Source organism: Protopterus annectens, chromosome 6.part0, assembly GCF_019279795.1.
Source record: "Protopterus annectens isolate FY-2018-M chromosome 6.part0, PAN1.0, whole genome shotgun sequence".
In the NCBI taxonomy this organism is placed as follows: domain Eukaryota; kingdom Metazoa; phylum Chordata; order Ceratodontiformes; family Protopteridae; genus Protopterus; species Protopterus annectens.
In genome coordinates, this window is record NC_056737.1 from 859,036,777 (window position 1) to 859,054,166 (window position 17,390).

General features: G+C 41.7%; 1 protein-coding gene across 3 annotated transcripts in view; it reads right to left on the minus strand.

Moving 5' to 3' along the window:
- Window positions 1–489: 489 nt before the first annotated feature.
- The window catches only part of RCOR1 (REST corepressor 1), a 559,543-nt gene continuing 542,642 nt past the window's right edge, over window positions 490–17,390 (minus strand). For all 3 annotated transcript variants that reach the window (XM_044074531.1, XM_044074530.1, XM_044074532.1), the window contains 2 exons: window positions 17,062–17,294; window positions 490–7,194 (listed from right to left, as the gene is read on the minus strand). In XM_044074531.1, coding sequence (XP_043930466.1) covers window positions 7,153–7,194; window positions 17,062–17,294 — 275 coding nt within the window. In that variant the 3' untranslated portion in view covers window positions 490–7,152. The remainder of the gene's footprint in view (window positions 7,195–17,061; window positions 17,295–17,390) is intronic.

Here is a 17,390-nt window from a genome sequence, read left to right on the forward strand (position 1 = left end):
GCTGAGGAAACTGGAATGAGCCACATGAAGACCCCAATAATTAACATTCTGATATTCTCAGACAAGTTCATCCTCCAATGTTTATCTCACTGGTTGGCTTCACTTCAGAAGTCCTCTTAGGCAGGCTTATTCTTTTTAGGCTTATTTTTCAACACAGATCTCACAACATAGAACAGAAAACAGGCATATATGATGGATGCACTGCAACCACGGCAATAACTAGCTATGCTATTCAATTATTCAATATATAAGTGAGTAGATCAGACAGGTTCAGACATTATAAAATGATACTTTCTGTGCTCTGCTTATTTTTTGACCAGATTAAGTTTCTGATCCCAAGGATGGCAGTTCAATCAGGGAAAAAAAACTCCCTCTCAAGCCACTAGCTGAGAAGTCTTACTTTGTTGTGATACAAAATCATTCTCAAGGTTAAACTGCCACAGTTTCTTTGTTGTAAGAGTGAGCAATGCAAAGAAAAAAATCCAGAACTTAATTGCAAATACATTTGCACCTTTATGTTGTTAAAAATACACAAAGCAAACTTTCACTGCTCTGCTGCTGAACAATTTACACAATATTCAAGTAATAAGGTCTTCTTGTATTATGGAAGATTTACATTAAAACAATGTGTACAAACAGAAGGCAAATTTAAATAAAAAAGGAATTTCATCCATATATATGTAACAAAGACTATTTAACCTTCCCATTTTAAAAACAAGAAGGTAATTTTAACAAATCATTCATTTTGCCAGTTGTACAACCCAAATAATAATTTACAGAAATTTGAAAAGCCCATTTTCCATAACAGTTAATAATTATGGCATTTATATTAACATTTTAAGAAAGGTGTGGAAAGAAACTTATGTACATATTGATGGTAGTAGCTGAAAGACTGGACCCATGGACACCAGCATACAACTACCTTTTTAAGCAAAATTCACTATAATAAGAAAAAAATATTAATTGATATATACATAAAAAAGAATCCAGCTGGCCAGATGCTGGTCCATATGTTTTTAGATTATGGTTTAACTTCCTTATTTTTAAAGTTAAAAAGGTACATATTTTACAAACATGAAAATATATTACATATTCAGTTACTGAACTATTCTTCCAACCCAATTTATCTGTACAAATCTTCAAAAGAAAAAAAAAATCAAGCACCATTCCAAGTCCATGGCAAAGTAAAAGCCCAAGGGGCTCAGCTACTCAGGTTTAAATGCATTTAAGAAACATGGACAGTAAAACAAATGGTACAACTGGTGTAAACTGCAACAACCTGTACTGTTTGGTCACATAGCCCACTAGGCTGAAATGAGATTAGCTCCTCCCTGAATTCAAAGTCTAAACTGCTACTCTGTCATTTATGGTACAGTCATGAAATGCAATTTATCATCACAACATGGACAGTTCTGTTAGGCAATGGAACCTCATAAAAAGTGCTACAAAGATTTTTGAAACCCTTAGAACTTTGTTAGAAACCATACAGCTACCCAACACACTGCCACTGCATGTACTTAGCATTTTTTAAATATTTTGGATTATTTTATCTTTGAATTCCTGAGAGCTTCACTCAAAAAAAAAAAAGTACTCTTCAAAGACCACATCTCCAAAGCAAGTGACATGCACCCCCCCCCCTCCACCACACACACATGTGAAGTTGTCACAATCTGAAGTGTGGAAATAAACTCCCTTTACATACTGCCCATTTCAATTCACTTACAGACTGGTAGTCACAGTAAAGACTTTCTGTCTGACAACACATTAAGCCAAATATCCCAACATAAATGCAGTGATACGATGGACGGTGGTGGAGACTGATAAGATCCAGGATAATTTTTCTCCTTTATGCTTATGCTAAACTCTTGGGACTTCTATCACAGAAGGCCTACCACCCAAACTGACTTCCAGAGCTTTTTTTCCCTTTCCCCTTCTGGCCAGTCAAACATCCTTCCCCGTGGATATTTGCATTCCTTTGAAGGGACATGTGTCCAAACCATCTCCAGTTCTTTACTGCCACTGTTAGCTGCAGGGGTCTTATCTGAAGTCAGTTCATTAGCCGTCCACATGGCATATGCCTGAAAAGATGGCAGCCCAACCAGAACAGCCCCCAAAGTTCACTCTCAAAATACTATGCAGCCTGGGAGGCACCTTGTACAGGTAGAAGAGTTAGTTGGAGGGTGAGGAAAGAGGTGCCGGGCTATCCACACCAACACCTGGGTGTCTACAGGCTGGAAACACAGGTGCAGCTGGTTACTGCAACAGTGAACATTGTCAAACAAATACAAATGTGGTAGGTTTCTATGCAATCATTTTCTTTTCACATTTCTCACTGTTGTATTAATCTTGGGAAGAGTCCCAAAGCTTATGAGTCCAGACAGCAGCTAGCCATGAGAAGGTAATGGCTGTAATAGTCCCTCTAGAATGTTGGGGCAAAACCTGTCCTAGCGCTACATGTAATGTTCCAATAATGTTTAAAGATGGTGCAGGCAGATGACCAGGTAGCTGCTTTCAAGAAGGCCTGGGTGCTAATCCCTCTAAGTACGGGTGTAGTGGCAGCTGTTATTTTTATGGAGAGAGCTTTCACCTTCTCTGCTACACTCCTGCCACCAAAAGCACAACAGGATGAGATACAGTAAGGTAGCCATGTCGAGGCCTGTCATGAAACAAGACTGCCTTTCCTACCCTTTCAAAGGTATGAATAACTTGCCTGACTTATTTCTTTAGTCTGTTCTAAGCAAAAAATGTCATCTGCCTGTGGACATCCAGAGTAAAGATGATAACTTTCACCTTGCACTGAGGGATAGGACAGAAAGTAGAGGGGTTAATGTTCTGATTTGGAAATACCTTTCTCAGCACTTCTGTGCACAAAGCTGTGGTTGGTGTGGAAGGATACCCCCATCCTTGACAGATATGAGAAAGGGTTGGTTACTTGTACAATGACGGCTGTAATGCTGACATCCTATTAGGAAATGTAATGGCCACTAAGAAAAGCAGTTTCCAATTCAGATATTTGAGGGTGCTACAGCTGCTGGTTCAAGTGGTGGTAATATTAACTTCACCAGTAAACAGCTAAAGTTCTATGGAGGACAGATTACATTTTGAGGGCCACAGGTGTAAGACTCTCTGAGGAATTGCTTTATTGATAACCAGGACTACATGGGTGGATCTCATGGGTGGCAGGCAAAAATATCAAACATGTACTTTCTCTACAGTATAATACAATCCTGATATATAAAGATATGACAAGTATATGAGGACCATCATCACCAAGAGTAGTTAGGGGCCAGAGCCCTTCTCTGGCATCAAATGGAGTACTGCTTCTATTTTGCTAGCTATGATTTTCTTACATCTGTTTTCTAACCTTCGTTAAGCTAGCAAACAACTTTGACAGACATGAACCTACAAGGGATGAGTGCTAGATCACCCAAGTGGTCAGCTTCACAGTCTTCAGTTTGGAGTGTATGGGAGAACTCTTGCTTTGGGTTAAGAAGTCTACATGCTGAGGCTGCAGGCAATGTTCCATTCTTACCAGGCTCAATCGGAGAGAGAACCAGTGCTTAACCAGCCAAAAGGTTACTAGGAGTAGCAATTTTCCAAAATGTGCTCTTCTGTTTCTAGTCCTCCTTTTCCACAAAGTAATACAGAAAACAGAAGTGGCCAAAAGGTTACTTTATGAGTAACATTTCTGGCTTGTCCTACTTTATCTTCTTTATTACCTTGACAACAGCAATATAGGGAAAGGTGTAGAGAAACAGACCTGCCCAACTTATTGAGAAAGCATCTGTTGCCCAGGCCCTTGATTTTGGTGTCTTGGATCCACCTGACTGACCTTCATCTGAATTATCTACCAGAATACTTAATTTCTTGAGACAAGGTAAAAAAGGAGTAGGGCATTGTAGGGAGTTGTATGCCGGCACTACCTGTTCTCAGGTACTACTGCAGATTTCTCATGTCCAGTCTTGTCAGGGGGAGTATAAGGACTGAGCATGGCATCCCCCAAGTGTGCCAATAAATTCCCTGGCTGTATTTGGATTCTGATGTTCTACAGTAGAAAAATAAGTGAGGAAAAACGCCTTTTGAGAGGAAAGAAAGTTCCAGAAACTAGACTTGTTGGGTGGGCACTGGCTGTGACTGTGGAAGATTCAGAGACTTAGAGACTGACAGTAGACTATAGGGCCATATGTGCTTCCTCTAATGGGGCAGCCTGAACAAGGCAGTCATCATGGTAAGGGTAAAATGTGAATGCCCTTGGTCCTGCAGGAGGTGGTTACTGCAGCCAGTCACTCTGTGAACATCCTGGGTGCAGAGCAAATAAACTGCTAGTGAGTAACTGATGCTTTGAATCCATGAAACTGTCTGTCTGTTCTGGCAATGTGTATTGAGGCATCTTTTTGTCCTAGCATTACTACGAAAGCTTGAGAGACGAGGACAGGCAGTGCCAAGTTAGCTTTTTTTTTTTTTTTTTACTCTGGCAACAGAAGTAACTTGTTTATCTTTTATACATGTCTAAAACAGGTCTCTAAGGGCCGTCTTTTTTGGGACTATAAACAGCCTTGAGTAAAACCCTGTGCCCTCTTTCTGCTCTGGCATTATGTCGACAGTCCCCTCAAATAAAAGATCCACCAGTATGGGCTGGACTAGACCTCTCTGTTCTCTTCGTATCAGCTTTCTTCTGACAATATGGCAACCTGAGGGGCTTCACCAGACATCTCAGCCCAAATTAGCTATCAGGGTCAGGGACAGCAAAAACACCTCACAAGCACAATGTCCTAGAGTATGGGAATCCATGATACTCAACGGGTATGTCATTAATCTTCCTGAATCCCTTCTCTTCAGTTTACATTTTAAAAGTGGGGCATTCATGGATGACCTGGTCGACACTATGGCAGCCTTGGACAAGGCATGCAGACTTTTCTGGTTCACACAGTCATGGAGAGATTTTGATCTCCATTTTACTGTCTTCTGGTCGAATCTAGAACAATGAAGACAGTACACAATGTCATACTCTGAAATAAGCACTGAATGTGAAAGCCTGTATGAGGGATTTAGTTTTTACATGAGATGCACTTGTTATTCTCAGAAACTTACATCTAACCTGCTGCCATCCCAAAAAAGACGTACTATATAAGCAAATAGATAAAAGGAAAGAAAGTTCCCTTCCCAGCAAAGGGGCACTTGGTTGCACTCCATAGCTCTCAGTGAATCAGGGACAAATCCAGAAATAATCAAGGACACTTTTACATATTAGTCCTAATAACTTGAGACATTAACAGAATGTGAATTAATATACATTTTCTACAGTAAAAAGAAGTCTATAACTCTAATTATTGCCATAATTTATTAAGTATAATTTGCCACCTTTTCTCCAAAAGTCACCAATCTTAGGATGGATTAACAGGGGCGGCGTTACAATTTGAGTCAAAATCATGGACACTTGAGAAGTATGCTATACTCTGAAAGTTGAGCCCAGTATTCTATTCTCCAAGAAAGCTAGAAAGGATGAATTTTACTTCACAAAAGGGCAATCGGCAATACTCAAGGTTGGGCAGAACTGACAGACTGATGACGCTCAGTATTTGTATCAACAAATGACTCAACTTTCTTGTACTGTGGCAAGGAAGAGCTGAAGGAGGAGTAGATGGATGTTCCTCTTATGCCACAGGCATGCTGACAACCAAGTGGGAGAGCATTCACTCGGCCTGAAGGAACAACTGAAAAAAAACAAAGTCTAGCTGGACAATGGACCTTCTAGGGCAAAAGTCTCAAAAATTAGCACTACTGAAACAAGTAAAGTTTCACAGAAAAGCCATGAAGGCAAACCAGAGTCTTCACTGTGTAATACTGTGAACCTCCTGTAACCCTGCTGCAACAGAGAACATAGCAATGAACATGTTAGGTTACTTAAAGGCTAAAGCTGAACCCTATATTGAAGTTAAACATACTACAGTATACTGCATAACTTCTTCATCTTCTTCTCTCCCTCCTGCACCCAAACAAACTAAGCATATTTTAAGTGCCAGTTCATTAATTTGCACCACAGTAATCTTTATGGCAACAACACACAATAAATAGAAACGACTGAAAACTTACTTTACCTACTGGATGAAAATACAAGTGGCTTAATTTCTTGAAAAAATGTTTTACTCAATTCCTACCTGTTCTGCACCATAATGGTTCCTCTTTACCATGGCAGAATAAGTAAATGGATTGTTTGCCAGACTTGCCATAAACAGTCAACAAATGCCCCCCCCCCCCACGACTGTTGAAATATATCATAACTGAAAATTTACTAATCTTTTATTCAGTTTAATTTCATCATTAAGCAACCCAGTTATCAATGGGTTCAAGTTTCTAAAGACAGAGACGAAATACAAGTAAATTGCCAGTAACAGCCTATCACTCTGCTTGCAAAATATGGCTACAAACTTTATGAAAAATGAATACATCAGTTCTGCTGTCTGGCCAAAGGTAAAATCATAACATATCCTTGAATGTCATCTTTGCTGAAGAGAGGTTTGCTGTTACAAGGCTAGACATTTGATGTGTTCAGTTCATTTCAAAGGATAACTGTCATATTATGGCAGCTGATATGAAAACTGCATGTCTGGACAAAGACGTCGTGACCACAGAGAAAAGTATGATGTGGTGTCACAGTGTGTTCACAGTCCACTGCCCAAATCTGATGGTGGACATGGCAGTGGTCATGGCATTCACCAGTAAGCAACACACCTTTTAGAGCATCACAGTTTAACATAACTGCACCTGCAACAATGACGACCACTGCCAAAGGTAAACTTGGTATAATCCTTGTGAATGGAACAGGCTGAAGCAGCATACAATGTGGTCTGAAGGGATGGTGCAAGACGGTTCCAATTAATTATACATGCATAACATGACCACTCCCACATATAGTTAAAACTTTTTTTCTGAAATAATTTTCACAGAAGGTGGATGCACTCCTTGGAAATGAAGAAACTACTGGAGAGTGGACGACTTGTTTGACTGCAAGCAGTCTTGCCTCCCTTCAGTTTTTGGTAACAGCTGCTTTTCCATGTACTGTAGGAAGGTCAGTGGCTAAGGTTTGGTGTTACCCAGAGTTCTGGATATAGAAGTAGTCACCTTAAAATGTTCTAAATCATTGGTAGCATTTCAGGAAGTGGTCGGATATCTGACATCAAGTGCTGAAGAAGCCTGCAAATACAAAACACAATTACATTTCTCATACAGATCTCAGTAGAAGCAGCAAAATACCGTACTAAGAAAGTGCTTGAGCTATTGTGACCTAAAGTCTGGACATGCATATCACCAACCTAAATGATGTACATGCTTAATCAGGTACAAATGTTTGCTTTACAAGTATATCAAGACAACAAACATAAGCTACTGGATATGCAGATCAATGGCTGAAAAATTATTACATTAAAAAGACACTGGGGTCTGGTTTGACCCTACAATGTTGTGAGACTGCTGTGTCGTCAAATTAATTCTGCTCTCATGAAAACTTTTTTGTCATATGAATTATACTTCAAACCCACTGTCCCATAAACAAGTCATGTTGCAAAAGCTGGATTGTGGTTTACTGACTGAGACTTTAGCTTCAGGGTCAGCCTCCAGAGATTTTGAACAGAAGAAAGTAGTCCTCAGCCAGAAAAGATGACTGTTTATACTTGCCAGGTGAATTCCATTGGCCTTGCATCACAGCAATTCTAAAGCTAGCTCCAGAGGTACATCCAGTGGTGAAGGACAACACTGGGGAGGCACCAGAAAAGGAAAAGTGCAGTAGAGTCACACTTACCATAACTACACATTTGAACAGATTAATGTTGCAGTACTCATTCTTGGGTCTTCCTGCCATGCAGAAGCCCACAACCAGCCTTATTTTCAGGGTCTTTAAATCTTCTGTAGCTATGGATATCCAAGGACTGATGTCTGCACGTTGGGGTATGAGAACCGCTAGTGCCATCTTCATGTCTTTCTAGGCAGTGAACAAGCAGTTTGATACCAGAGGTCAGCACAACCTCACCAGATGTCTGAGCCTGAGAGGTATTAGAATGTGAGACCGACGGTGAAGCAAGGAGCTATCTGCAGGAATGCCCTCTCTCTTGCTTGCTCCCACAAAGGGGGAGAAAAAGGGTCATCAGATGGTTGGAAGGTGGAAGTTTGTACTGCAATACTGATCTAACCGAAGATTTACAATTAATTGTACTATGTTCTTCTTAGTCAGTGTTGTATTACTGATTCTTGGGAGGACTCCCAAACCCACCTGTTGGTGGCAGGTAATTTACTGGCCCCTAGGAAATAAGGATTTGCACGATGGGAGCTCTGGAGACAATGCCTAGATGGTAATGTTTTGTAAAGCTGTGCACTGAGTCCCAACTGGAGGCTTCTAGAATGGCCTGGGTAGTAACTCCTTTCAGAAAGGCAGTAGTAGCTGCCCTGTACCTGATGGAATGGGCTTTGACCTGACCAGGCAGAGGCTTTCCACTTTGGGTGCAAAATAACTTAATGCAACTGGCTATCCATTTGGATAAGGTTTGCTTAAAGACAGGTCTGCTTCGTTTACCCTTCTGCAAAAGCCACCAACAATTGTTCCACTCTATTTGGGGGGGTTTGTCCAGTCTAGGTAGTACCTAAGTTGTCTGTGTATTGCTTTATTCTGTGGGTATGCAAAGAAAACTGGCAGCTGGATAGCCTGGTTTAGAGAAAGTTCTAATACCTCCTTAAGCCTGAAGGCTGGACTAGTTCTAATGGTTACCCTGTCCACGTGAAAGACAGCAAAAGGTTCTTTACATACGAGTGACTGTAGGTCTGAGACCCTCCTTACTGAGGGTGATTACTACTAAGGTGGTCTTCCAAATGAGCAACTTCAGATGGGCAGAAGCTAATGGCTCAAAAGACGGCAGTGTGTGTTTTTCTAGCATACAGTTGAGATCATAGATAGAAAATGGGTCCCTTCTTGATGGTCTTAAAAGAATGACACCTTTTAAAAATAGCTTCAGGTGGGAGCGAGAGGAAAGCTGAGATGGCACATGCATGTACCTTAATACTGGGGAAGGAAATGCCCTGGATAAACAGATCTGAAAGGTATTCCAGAACTGACCTGATGTCTGCCTGAGGAGGACTTGTGTTCTTGCTGTGGCTCCAGATGGAAAATTGCTTCCAGTTTGCTAGGTATGACTTTCTGGTGGTAGGTTTCCTTGCCTCTTTCAGGATGGTTAGCACTTTACAGGGATAGCTGACATTATTTTGGTGTGAAAATCCAGTCCTCCAGGCTGTCAGACTGAGTGCGACTAGCTGAAGATGGAATACTGAGCCCTTGGCCTGGGTGAGGAGTTCTATTTCTTATAGGAGAGAGTATAATCTCCCCTTCAGTGTGGGTCAAGAGGAGGGAGAGCCAGTGTTGTCTCAATCAGAAGGGGGCAATGAGAATCATGCTTGGTTGGAATGACCTGACTTTTACCAGGACCCTGGGAATCACAGGTAAAGACAGAAAGACATAAAGGAACAGTTTGGACCATCTGAATGAGAATGCATCTATTTTCCATGTTCCTGCCTGTTGGGTTCTATAGCAGAACCTCAGAAGTTGTCTGCTTTGGTGAGCGGCAAAAAGATTTATTGTGGAAATTCCCCACTGCAAGGTTAAGTCCAGGAAAACCTCCTTTTTCAGCATCCACTCATTTAGATCTAGAACATTCCTGCTTAATGAATCTGCTAGGGTACTGTTCTGCCCAGAATGCAGGATGTCATAAGAGTCAGTATTAGTTCTTGTGCTAACAGCAAATCTTCATTGTGAGACTGTAGAAGGGGTAAAAAGGGCACCACACTGTGGTGTTGTCTATCCAAATCTGCAGGGTCCCTGGGGAAAAACTCTGTTAAAGGCTTTTATGGCCAGGTAAACTGCTAAAACCTCTTTCTGATTTATATGCAGTTTTATCTGATCTAATGTCCAGATGCCCTGCACCTTCAGGAGGCCTAGGTGAGCACCCCAGGCTATGTCTAGATGGTCTTGTCTACTTCTGGCAGAGAGAAAATTGCACTTGGATTCTGTAGGATGGTGTTTTTCCACAATAGCTGCAACTTTTATACGCACGGAAGAAGAGGCAGGAGAGTTTCCAGGGGTTGAGAGTGCTGTTCCCAAGAACATCCTGGAAGATCACAGGAAATAATTTTTTTAAGCTAGCGTTCTGAATTTTAGTACATACAGGAACTTGTTTAGCCTTTACAGGTCCAAGATAGGCCTCCAAGTGCCTTCTTTTCTTGGGACTAGAAAAATCCTTGAATAAAAGGCCCTTCCCTCCTAACCTGGAGGAACAGGCTGACTGGATCCTTGTTGTAGTTCCAACAGAATTAGTGATAAAAGAATCTCCTACTCTTTTGGGGCGTCTTAGCATGCCTAGAAAGAGAGGGATTTCTCTGAACTGGATGGAACAACCCTTTCTGTAATGCAGAGGACCCACTGGTCTTTGCTTATGAACTTCCATTAAAGTAGGAAGGAGGAGAGTCTTCCTGCCAGAGGGTTGGAGGGGAGTTGTGGGGTCAGAGATTGAGAACAGTTACAGTTGATCTCTCTGCTAGGTGGGCTTTTTAGAGCTCCCTGGTCTGTGTTTGCACGGGCTGCCACCTCCTATATTGTCTGGTTCTCTTAGCATGGGGAGGCTTCCCCTTTTCCTGTTCAGGGGAGAAAGGCCCTAGTTTGGAAGAGTAATTCCTATTACACCTTGGTGTAGGCGACAGGTGGAACTCCACAGTCTGTTTGCTTTCCTTTTTTTGTCCAGCGACTCCAAAACTTTTTCAGCTTTTGGTCTGAAAAGGAATTCTTTGTCTAGTATAGCATCCAGCAGTTCAGCCTTGACCTGGTCTGACAGAGGTCGAATCCTGAGCCATGTACACCTCTGAATGACTCAGCCTGGGCCAGCTGCTCTGCATGATGCATCCAATGTATCATACTCACATTTTAAGGAGTGTCTGGAGACTTGTATAGCCACTCTTGTTATCTCCTGAATGTTCTTACACAAGGTTCTATGAACAACAGTCTATCTTAGTAATAATTTGGTCTTGTAGGGACTCCAGGTACTTTAACATATGAAACTGGCAATTAACTGCTCTCACTGAAAAGGCAACAGAGGTAAAAGCATTTTTGCCAGTTCTAATAGTCTCCTTTCCCTATCATTGGGCAGGGGATGTCTAACTGTCCCCTAATATATCCCCTCAGGAGATTCTGCAGAGAATACTGAGGGGTCAGCTTTAGGATTCTTATAAAGGTGCTTGTGTGAATCAAGCACTCTGTAAAACCTGTCCGTCTTCCTGGGTGAAGATGGGAGAGAACCAGGTTGCAATGATATGTCTTCAAAGATGTCATCATGCACCACATGCTCTCGAGGGATAGTCAGTGATCTGGGTAATGGTCATCTCAGCAGTTCCTTATAATGGTTCTGAGCCTGTGAGAACTGTTTGCTTTCCCAAATGAAGACCTCCTTTATTATACGAAGGGTATTCCTGAGAGAGAGAGGTCCTCTGAGAGACAGCCAGAAGAGAGGTTATCAACAGGGTCTAAGTTGAGTTGATGTGGTAGCTGCTCGTAGTAGGACAATTTCTCCTCACCTCAGAGCCTGAGGAATCTGATTATTCTTGAAAAGCCACATCCTTACTCCTTTTAGAGGACAAAGGTAATCCAGAGGGCTCGAGTGAAGTCTTGGATCCTACTTGAGACCCAGAGGGTGACAGGACAAACAAGAAACAGCACAAAGGATTAGTCTAGATAAAAATCACTTTAGTTAGCAGATCTAGGAGACTCTCTCTCCGATAGCCTCCCTGTGGATAGAATAAAGACACCTTCTTGAAGTTTCCAGTAGTTAATTCAGTTAAGTAGGTAAATGGACAAGTGCTCTTGTTCTACTACATTATATTCAATAAGTCAGTTACTTTTGGAGGAAATTCTGGTAGATGGAAAAACATGCAGCCAATTCCAAAGCTTAGAGGTTAGTTCCTTATTTGAATATTTGTTAAAGGCCCATAAGGGTTTACCATCTCAGCAGCCTGTGGAACCTCATTCTTAGTTAAAAAGCTTTATTTTTATTTTTAACATAGCATTACAGCAGGATCATGACCTACCACTACAGAACTATATTTAAGAAAAAACGTTCGCCTGAGCTTCATTAGGTCCATCTAATAGAGTAGTTTACACTCTGGTCATTGAAAATGCCTACTTTTACGAGGCTATCAACAGAGTTTATTAGTATGTTTTTGTAACACGTAAAATGAGAGACCATGTCCGTATCTGTGGGGCTCACATTCCTTAGAGCTCAGGAAAGCTTTACTGCAGAACATTTTTTAATCTATTATGTGTAATATGACAGGCTATGCCAACATTTATGGGGCTAATCTCAGACGTTCTTTGAGCACAAGAAAATTATGCCTATGGTGTAAAGAATATGGCAGTATGGAGTGATGTCCTGGGATAACAGTTTTCATTGTACTGCAGATTACAGAATCTTTGCTGAATGCAGGCCCAGTGGCAATACTATCTATAACCTATACTTGGTTGCTGTGGGGGGAGAGAGAGAGAGAGTGAGAGTGAGAGTGAGAGTGAGAGTGAGAGTGAGAGTGAGAGTGAGAGAGAGAGAGAGAGAGAGAGAGAGAGAGTGAGAGAGAGAGAAAGAGAGTGAGAGAGAGAGAGAGAGAGAGAAGAGAGAGAGAGTGAGAGTGAGAGAGAGAGAGAGAGAGAGAGAGAGAGAGAGAGAGAGAGAGAGAGAGAGAGAATGCCCCTGGTATCAGAGCACGGTTCTATGATGTTCTAGTTTGGGGTCTTCACTGTCAAGCACAGAACCTCCATGTGCGGCACAAGTATGCCACACAAGTACACCACACAACCTCCCCCACACAGTGTATGCATGCTACACACACACACAGACACACACACACACACACACCCAAACACAGAACTTGTGCACTACAGATCATCTCACAAAAGCACTCTTGCCACTCAACCTGTTATACACAGCATACATGCACTATGCAACCCCCTGATACTCTGCACATGTGCACTACATGACTCCCCTTGCATACTTGGCACACGAGTGCCACGTAACATCCCATACTCTGCACACATGCGCTACACAACCACCCATACCCGGCACACGTGAGCCAAGCAACCTCCCATACCCAGCACATGTGCACCATGCAACCTCCCATACCTGGCACGTGCGCCACGTAACCTCCCATATCTGGCACACGTGCGCCACGCAACCTCCCATACCCAGCACACGTCACACAACCTCCCATACCCGGCATACATGCACCACGCAACCTCCCATACCCAGCACACATGCACAACGCAACCTCCCATACCCGGCACACGTGCACCATGCAACCTCCCATACCCGGCACACGTGCATCACGCAGCCTTCCATACCCGGAACACGTGCACCATGCAGCCTCCCATACCCAGCACACGTGCACCATGCAGCCTCCCATACCCAGCACACGTGCACCATGCAGCCTCCCATACCCAGCACACGTGCACCACCCAGCCTTACATACTCGGGAAATGTGCACCATGCAGCCTCCCATACTTGGCACACGTGCACCATGCAGCCTCCCATTATCGGCATACATGCACCATGCAACCTCCCATACTCTGCACACGTGCACCACACAACCTCCCATACCTGGCACACATGTATCATGCAACCGCCCATACTAGGCACATGTATGCCATGCAACCTCCCATTCTTGGCATACATACACCACATAGCCTTCAGCACACATATACAATATAACTTCTGAAATCAGATTAATTTTAAATATGTTCACTTGAAACATTACTCAAGCAAACATGCACAAATCAGCAACTGTGCCATTCAAGGTTGACACACTGGATATTCAATGTGTTCATTAAGAAGAACAATTTCACTGCAGAGAGGAAGTCACATAAAAATAACAGTGATGTCTGTGCAACTGCCTTCAGTGACCCTTCTTCTCCATGAACAGGCATGACAACCACCTTCAGTGAACCGTCTAACTCCATGAACAGGCATGAAGTTATAAAATCACAGTGTGAATACTCTTGTTTAAATTAGTTCTAGGAGCTGCAACAGAAAGCAGGAGTGCACCAGTCTCTCTGTGTCATGACTCAGGATGCCAGATCCCTGTGCTTTTAGATTCTGTCTCAATGAAGACAGGTACAGTTGTAGACAGCGCCCAGAAATGTACTGGTAAGGTAAAGAGGAAAGACTTGTGCCAAACAATGACAATATCAAGTCACTAGAGCCAAAATAAAGCCCTGGCTAATGACACATCAAAGATTCCTGGGTGGATGCCAACAGTAATCAATCATCCAAGAGCACAACAGAAGCAAATTGCTGAAGGTCCTTCATTACTATGGCCCGCAGTTTGGAAAGGGCCACAGAAGTGGAAGAAAAGACAAATGGAAGTACCTTGTATTGAAAGTACCCACCTCAGAAAACATGCTGTGAATTCCTAATGCCACCCAAAAGCCCCCATGAAGCAGCTGTAGAAGAGTCTGAAGGCAATTGCTCAAAAATTCTCCTGTTGCTGACATGAAGAATTAAGTTGGTCAAATCAAGAAATAGATTCCACACCACACCATAATTTTTTTGGCGAACAAGGACAGAAGACAGTTGAATACACTGGTAGAATGGTGCCCTTGGCTTGAAATTAATGAACATTTTCCAGCACTGACTGCTCTGTCAAAAAAGGAACACAACAGGGAAGGAATGAGCAGCTGCACAGCAGATGACCTCACTGATATGAATATCCTGACATGATCTCTCGTGGATGCAGCACACAACTTGTGGAGGTGCTCAATATGAAAAGACCTAAAACCAAATACTTCTGAGCAGCAAACATGGCATCCAAGGGATGAATTACTCAGGGCTCAGTTTTGTTTTCCAAAGTAAACAATAACGTGTTTCTCAAAGGATAAATAAAAAAAAAGAGTACATTTTATGGCCCGAGTACTTCTCCAAAGGTTAAGTTCTTCACACAGAGCTTTCAACCCCATACGTCTTAAAACACAGGCTATTTCTGTACTCTCAGACTCGGCAACAGCTGAGGCATCAGAAAGAGGATGCAGGTAGTTGCTCTAAACTACAGCCCTTAAATCCACTTTTGTATTGTTCCCAAACTCGAAACAGGAGAATGGCAGATGCTGACGATTCTTTTGGTAACAAGAACAATAATAATTAAATATAAGAGTGAGAGGCTTGCACCAGATGCACAGTAAGGGGTCGAGTTGGTTTGCACATCCATAGCACAATTTCAAAATCAAGTTCCTGTAAACTCTCTTAGCCAGCAGTTCATTGGGTTTTTAAAAAACAGGGAACGAATGGCAAAAGACTGAGCACTCCAAAGAGAAAGAAGGGCGTACAGCTTTTCTGGCAAATCACTGAGGACTGAAGTCAGAAAATACCAACAAGGATTTGAGTTTCACCCTTCGTACCCTTCAGAAAATTCAGGCTACTGCTAAACCTATTACTTTATCAACTTTCTAACTTTGTAAGGGCAATATTTCAAAAACTCCGTTTTCTGGGGCGTTTATCCCTCATTATTCATGGCTTTGCCCAGATTTCTTGTTCTAAGAGTTTGAGAGATATGTATCCTATGCTTCTAGTTAGCCTGAATTCAGATAATATAATACTGTACCCAGCTTAAATTTCTGAACATAAAACTAGCCAGCATTACCTTTTTCTATCAGTCATCACTTAATGTCACTTGTCACTTTCATCACACCAGTTTAAAATTTTTTTTAACCTTATGTATCATCTCTCTACAGATTTCAATGTTCCCCTGAAAATGTATAAATAACATACAGCGTCACTCCTGTAAGACTACTGTAAATTCTGACTGTAAAATTTGTGCACTTGAACTTATCCATTAAGCACAATTCCACTCCATCAGAATCTCTCAGGAAAGTCCTAAAGTCCATGAAAGCACCTGGACAATTTCACCATTTTACACAATGTCAATAAAAGGAAGGGATTCTAAAAGTTATATGCCCCATCTTTTGGTGCTGCACTGAATTTAATGCAAGTGATACAAGCTGGTAATGTTATATCCTAGGCGCACCCAAACTAAATAAATGAAAATTAAATTATGGACTTGTGTCCATTTTCTACATTTCTGGCTTCATTCCCCTGAAAAAGCTTTTTGTGAAAAACAGAAGCAAAGCACACACAGAAAAATAACAAATATAATGGTGAATGGCTAAGTATTCAAGGAATGCTGGGTTCTTAAATGTTACTGGACTGACTGGCTAGTATAAACCTGTGAGCCTATTAAAGTCCCAATCCCAGATTCAGCAGATTCAAGGGAAACTAAAGAAGTCCATCAATATAGGAATATGTGCAGGTGATTAGCATATGTTCCATTTTTCCTGTTGAAAGAGTATTATTTCCTGTAAGCAGAATATCTGATAATGCACCTGGTGCAAGAGACTCTTACAACAAAAAAGAAGAGATGAGTCAGTCTAGTTTCTAATTCAGAGATAACAGAGGCTCCCCACTAAAGTGAAACATTTGTATCACAGATGCACTGTAACATGTGGAATGTAGGCCTCACTGCCTCTATAGTCACAGGTTCAAGCAAACTTAGCTCATAACCAGAAGTCAGAATAAAATATTTTACCTTGCACATGTGGGGTAAATATGCTAACGCCCTCTCTTCTGAGTCTGACAAGAAAAACTGCCAACAGTTAATCCTTTGAAACTATGACTAAAAGGAATCTCAGAGTGCATAGTATTTCTTTCCTCTAACAGGTTGGAATTACTAGGAAGACAGCTGCTAAGCTCCAAAACCAAAGGCAATCCCAGTTTAATAAGAAGTGTGTAATTAAGAAAACAAGGGTGTACCATCTTTCAATTACACTGAATGCAATGTGACAGGAACGTGAGAAACTTGTTTTAAAGGGCAGTGCCTCAATGCACCGTTTACATACAATACTTTAACATCACAGATGAGTCACTTTAACACTTCTGCCTAATTTGTCTCACTCCAGCTTAATGGAGCAACTAATGTCAAGAGAACAAATGTTAGATTTACCTCATTTTCCTCTTCTGAGACTTTTGTGGCAGTGTGCTGTGGTGATTTTACAGATTTCTCATTTGCATTTCCATTTGCTCCTCCTTTGCCGTGCTCTGCCTCCCATTCCTGTAATACCTCATCTATGTTAAAGCGACGCCGGTAGTTTGCAATAAAGTTCTTCACTTGTACAACAGTTTTATTCCCAATCACATCTGAAATGGCCTGCAAATCTCTTCCATATTTTCTGATTGCTAGAACAGTAGAAACAGAATTACATAAAGTGACACTTTGCTTTCACACAGATCTGCTTCTCCTGTATTAGACTTATCATGCAGGTCTGAAATAAA